We start from the raw sequence: 6,532 nt of genomic DNA, 5'->3' as shown, positions 1-6,532 counted from the left end.
AACCAGAGTCAAATATAACAATTTTTACACTGACAGATTTGATGCAGTGTCCCTGCTTGGGGGAAGGAGTGAGGAACAGAAGCTGAATCTGACTGAAGTTTACATTTTAATCACAGTATTTAAGAAGGTGTATGTGTCTTTCAGATAAAAGATGATCCTATACAATTTGCTTTAAAAATCTTAATAAATGGATACTTCTTGATTCCCTATATTTTGAACCAATTCACAGCCAATATTTGAAAACTGATCATGATGTTAGTTTCTTCATCATTCGCTCTTCAGCAGCTATTTATATGAGCCCTTCTTTTCTTTCCATTTTTGGTATTGTCCAGCTCTCTTGCTTTCTCTGATCCCAGCATGTAATTTATCTCTCTTTTATCTGTTCCTAAATGCCTACTCATTTCCTTTCTAAAAATATTTGAAGTATTTGTTGTCAATTTTTGTAAACACTTTGTATCTTTTGAAGTCTTTCCTTTTGACTTATAACCCTTATATTTTTTTTCCAAAATTTTCCCATGATATAATGCTTCTAAATATATGATATACGATCGTCTATCTTCTCTTTCACAAATACCTAAATAATCACAGTGACTTTGAGGACAGCTGGTATGAGGGGTGTTGCTTAGATTAATGTTGATAACCCAAATTTAAAAGATTCACATAATTTTGCCAACTGAAGATAATTTCTAAATCAAAATAAGAATACAAAATGGACTAAAGAAAATACTTTGAAACATGATTAATTTTAATATGTTTACAGGGAAAGAGTAGATTCACCAGCAGAAAAACAATTACCAAAATTAACATTTTACAGTTTTTTAGTCTTAAAGCACAATACATTTTCCATACAAACAAATATATCACCATTACAGATACAATAATATGGCAACATTTATACACAAGGCCATTTGCCAGTAAGAAAATCAGTGGCAATGGTGATACAATACATTAGTTCATCTTTGTTAAATTTTTTGCTATTATACTTCCTGGCCTGCAGGAGTATTTGCCAGGATAACACTATAAATGTGTGACCTCAGTTTGAACAATACATAGAAGGCTCTGGTTGCCCATGCTTAATCCTAATCTATTATAGGATCACTAGAAATGATTTCGTACCACTACTCTGACATAATTCCATTTACTATTAAGGTCATTCCCAAGGAATCAAACAGTTTAACAGATTCACTTGGATATTAAGAAATTATTTTATACAAAATAAGTGCAACATCAGGATTTAATATTCTATATACCTAAACTTAATAGAAGAGAAAAACTATACAGGTATTTCATTGAAAATTATCTGATATTATGTGAAGTAGGTAATCATAGCACTGAACCTGGGAAAATAAAATCTTTTTCATCCTTAGAGTTACTGTTTTTATTACTGTTTTTAAATGCACCAGGTGATCTTCTGAGGACCATTCACATTCAATGTTTATTTTCATGTTACTAGTGGCATATACAAAGCACCATATAACATAATATATGAAATGTAGAATAATTATGACTATGTAATACTGTAGAAATAACTGCTAAGAAAATATAGCAATATTTAACACAGGATTTCTAAAACCATTACATATTCATTATTTTTCCCAAAGCTAATAATGTCCCATGTTTTATTTTACAGATGTAGTCTATCAAGATTTATATGCATTTGACCCTTTTGGGGGACTGAAAATAGCTGATATCTTCTGTACAGTAATGTTACAGTTTTATACAAACTTAAGAAACGTGGTATTTGGAACAGTCTTTACAATCCTCTTCCAACTGTTCCATTTCACATAACAGCAAATACTCTGAAAGCCTTTCCTCCTGGAGGATTCTGTAAGCTGCAAAAAAAAAAAAAAAATACACAAAGTACATTGATGTCATCTCCATGCATAATCCTTCAAACAAATCATGCTTTCTTATGACAGTCAATAAAACAGCTCTGTGAATCCAGATGGTCATCTTTCTCAAGACTACTATAGTTTATAGTTCTTGGAAAGCTTGAGTGGGGATGACATAATTCTTTAAATCATATGCTGGCTACAAGTTTACTAAAGAAATTTAAGGTGCACAGAAGTAATATTGGTACTTTATATTAAACTTCAAAGATTCCAGGTCATGTTTTCATACATTACCACCTTTAGTTCCAATAAAGTAGAGTTAAGCAGTTCTTATGCCATTCTACTAGGGAAATACAAAGATCCAGGTTTACAACTGACTGGCATGGTTATAAGTTTGTGGTGTTGGTGTTCAGCCACTCAGTTGTGTTTGACTCTTTGGGACCCCATGGACTATAGCCCGCCAGGCTCCTCTGTCATGGGATTTCCCAGGCAAGAATACTGGAGTGGGTCTCCTGGGGTTCTTCCCGACCCAGGGATCAAACCTGCATTTCCTGTGTCTCCTGAATTAGGCAGGCAGATTCTTTACCACTGAGCCACCTGGGAAGCCCTATGTAGCTGGCATACTTATTAATATTTTTAATGTATGTGGTTTAAAACAAATCTTAGGAAATTTAATGGTCAAGTCTGGAAGGTTCTAAGTATTTCTTCACCAAAATGGAAACATGAACACAAAAACAAATCACTCAATCTCTTTTCAGAAATATTCTAAAACAGAACTTCAAAGCAATGCAGAATCATTCCTTTTACTCTTTAATAAATTATTTATACGCTCTTTGAAAATATTAATCAGGGTATGTTTTGCTTAAATGCCTCAAATTTAAACCATTAATCATCATTTATTCTAATCAAATTTAAACTTTTGAAGTCTATACTTCTGCACAAAAGTTTATTTTCTAAACAATACAAAAAAGCTTTTAGAGATAAATACAATAAATGCTATGGGGATACAAAATGCAATTTATGTATGTATTCATGTACTACAAAAGGGGAGAATTTTAAAATGAAGAAAAGAATGTTAGAAGTGTGCACATACCACATTACACAGTAACACACACACACAGCAGGTTTTGCATACAAGCATATGGCTAATTGGAAGGCATTTTTATTTGTAGGAAACAAATTGACAAAATGCCCTAGAAAGTGTCTTTGTACACACTGATACACTGGAAAAATGTGTTATTTCTGAACTTACAGAACTAGTGCTGAATCTGATTTCTGAGACTGATTAGTTATATGACCTTGGGCATATCATTTAACCTCTCTGAGCCTCAATTAACATATCTGTAAATCAGAGTTTATAAAACCAACTTTATAAGGGTACTGGTGGAGCCAAGTTCATATACTTAAAGGGCCAACAGCATCTGAAAATTCATGGTAGGTGTTCAAAAATAGTCTCAGTTTTCTTAGGATATCATCTATCTTATTTTAAAATATGATAGGTAAATGAGACCACATTACTCAATTTAGCATATAAAACTGCATTATCATTCTCTTTAACTCAATCTCCTTTGAAGTGAAGTGAAAGTCACTCAGTCATGTCCAACTCTTTGTGACCTCAAGGACTATAGCCCACCAGGATCCTCTATCCATGAGACTCTCCAGGCAAGAATACTGGAGTGGGTGGCCATTCCCTTCTCCAGGGGATCTTCCCAAACCTGGGTCACCCATATTGCAGGCATATGCTTTACCATCTAAGCCACCAGGGAAGCCCTAATGTACTTTATATAACATATATATATATATATATACATAAATAAATATATATATGTGTGTGTGTGTGTGTATTATATGATATGATATATAAAGTAAAGAGAGAGGGTGACAGATGGGGGAAGGGTGTAGGGAATGAGCCTGTTGACCTTTTATTGAAGAAATTCTTAGGATATTCCATGTTTGACCATTAAATTTCCTCATGAAATTTTTTCTTGAAACCATGCTACTGCTGCTAAGTCACTTCAGTTGTGTCCGACTCTGTGTGACCCCATAGACGGCAGCCCACCAGGCTACCCCATCCCTGGGATTCTCCAGGCAATAACACTGGAGTGGGTTGCCATTTCCTTCTCCAATGCATGAAAGTGAAAAGTGAAAGTGAAATTGCTCAGTCGTGTCCGACCCTCAGTGACCCCGTGGACTGCAGCCTTCCAGGCTCCTCCATCCATGGGATTCTCCAGGCAAGAATACTGGAGTGGGGTGCCATTGCCTTCTCCTCTTGAAACCATAAATGTTAAATATATTAGTAAGTACGATGGCAATACAATTTCAATTTTGTTCAGATTTAAGAAACAGTAAGTTAGTACTCTAGGGCCAGCCAGATAAGCCAGGTTGTTGAGAAGTCAACTTCTTAACAACAGCCTCTTGATGATACAGTCTCATTGGAAACTAGATGCTAAATACAAAGTTGTCATTTGATGAAGAATGGCACCCAGATGCTTATGTGAAGGCAATCCAGATAACCTGCATGGCGCATCCTTTGGTGTTCTTTAGAAAAACTTTACCATATGTGCAAACAAACCCTTGAAGAACTCAGTAAATGTTTAAAAGTCAGGAATTTTCCTGTATCTACACAAAACGCACAGACTTAATTCTACTTCCATAAGTACCAATGATTTGAAAAATTACTACAGGGTTTTTGTTTTTTTCTCTTAACTTTTATTATTACTTGATAAAGTAAGTTACATGCATTTTTCTCAAACCACTGAAATATGTAATACTAACGAGCCAAATATAAGATAACCTGAAAGGGTTCATTTATACCATGCTAGGCATCCAACTTCCAAGCAAACAGAGAGTTTGGTTCCAGAGAAAATTGGACTCATTGTTTTTGTCAAATACTTTGTCAGATAACTGGATTAGAGAAATATTCAGTGCCTTGCTCACCTAGAAAGAATTACATATAAATACTAATCTAGAAAATCCGAAAGAGGATGAAAGAAATTTCCTTTTTATAAGATCAGTTAACAAAAGAATGGTTCTGACTCGTAATCCGATTTTCATGTTGATTTTTATAAGCCTGCAGGAGACAGGCACCTCTGGTACTACGGCTCCTCCCATCCCTGGAAGACCCACTATTCTACAGCCTGCAAAGGAAGCACACTGGCTTAGTCACGAAACCTCAAAGCCATGCAGGTTGGCTGTAAAGCCAGCATGAAGGGAGAGCTGATATATAAAAAAATACATATTATATATGTATGTTTATAAATATATATGTACACATATGTTAATTTACCTCTCTGAGAAGATTCCATTCTGAAAAGAAGCAGTGTAAGTCTTTCTTTTGTCCACAGGCATCACATCAACATAACCCCCCTGATTCTGAACCACGCCAGCGTGTACAGCGGCTCTGCAGATACTGGACAGCTGAGGAAGCAAGGAAAAACCCACCATCATTAGCAAATGCTTGCTGAATTTGTCCAGTCTTCTCTTCAATTGGACACAAGGTCACTGACATCCATCTCTCTACAGATTCCCAGTAAGCAACTACAGGATGATGTTTTGTGCATAAAGGAATCTTTCAAAAGTCACAAAGTGTTAGTCGATGAGTCGTGTCCGACTCTTTGTGACCCCGTGAACTGTAGCCCACCAGGCTCTTCTGTCCTACCCATGGAGTGGGTAGCCATTCCCTTCTCCAGGGGGTCTTCCTGACCCAGGAATTGAACCCAGGTTTTCCAGCACACCAGGCAGATCCTTTAACATCTTGAGGCACCAGGGAAGCTCATTCAAATTCACAAAGTTAAAGCCAATTTTGATCTAAGACTTGGTTTGTGTATTTTTGTAAACAGTGTGATTTATTTCTTGACCCATATATAAATATTTAGAGTCTCATTTCTTTTTTTTATTTTATTTTTAAACTTTACAATATTGTATTGGTTCTGCCATATATCGAAATGAATCCGCATTTCTTTAAAACTTATTTGAAGCTAAGTTGTGGGTTTGGGGTTTTGTTTGTTTGTTTTGGTTGGGGGTGGGCAAAGGGAAGGTATTTTGTACTCTAACAATCCAGGTAGATTTGGAAATCAACCCTGAAGATTCATTGGAAGGGCTGATGCTGAAGCTGAAGCTCCAATACTTCACACACCTGAATTTGAAAAGCCGACTCACTGGAAAAGACCCTGATGCTGGGAAAGATTGAAGGCAAGAGAAGGGGGTGACAGAGGACGAGATTGCTGGATGGCATCACCAACTCACTGGACATGAATCTAAGCAAACTCCGGGAGGTAATGAAGGACAGGGGAGCCTGGTGTGCTACAGTCCATGGGGTCACAAAGAGTCGGACACAACTTAGTGACTGAACAACAACAAATCCACTTGGAGATATCTTGTGGTTTAAAGCAAATGTCCTATTGAAAGCAATTCAAATATCAACAAAATTATTTCAGGTTAAAGCAGAAAATAAAGAAAAGCCAATGCTGAGCAAGTGGAGATCTGAAGGCCAATCTTTAGGGTGACTGCATGGATAAGATCCCTTCACCAGCTAACCATCCAAACAGCAAACTTTAACACTATTGTCCAAGCAATAAAATACAAATTAGCTCCTTTTATCTCTTCAAGGGCCTATTTATTATTCTTAAATTTCAGCCTTTGGGACTTCTCTGGTGGTCCAGTGTTTAAGAATCCACCTTGCAGTGTTGGGGGACACAGAT

At 36.3% G+C, this 6,532-nt stretch overlaps 1 protein-coding gene across 2 annotated transcripts in view; it reads right to left on the bottom strand.

Moving 5' to 3' along the window:
• Positions 1-724: 724 nt before the first annotated feature.
• Positions 725-6,532, bottom strand: part of CRISPLD1 (cysteine rich secretory protein LCCL domain containing 1) — a 50,631-nt gene continuing 44,823 nt past the window's right edge. For both annotated transcript variants that reach the window (XM_027561220.1, XM_027561221.1), the window contains 2 exons: positions 5,119-5,249; positions 725-1,832 (listed from right to left, as the gene is read on the bottom strand). In XM_027561220.1, the coding sequence (XP_027417021.1) occupies positions 1,781-1,832; positions 5,119-5,249 (183 nt within the window). In that variant the 3' untranslated portion in view covers positions 725-1,780. The remainder of the gene's footprint in view (positions 1,833-5,118; positions 5,250-6,532) is intronic.

The sequence above is a fragment of the Bos indicus x Bos taurus genome, chromosome 14 (assembly GCF_003369695.1).
Source record: "Bos indicus x Bos taurus breed Angus x Brahman F1 hybrid chromosome 14, Bos_hybrid_MaternalHap_v2.0, whole genome shotgun sequence".
In the NCBI taxonomy this organism is placed as follows: Eukaryota; Metazoa; Chordata; class Mammalia; order Artiodactyla; family Bovidae; genus Bos; species Bos indicus x Bos taurus.
This window is presented reverse-complemented; position numbering and strand designations above follow the sequence as displayed.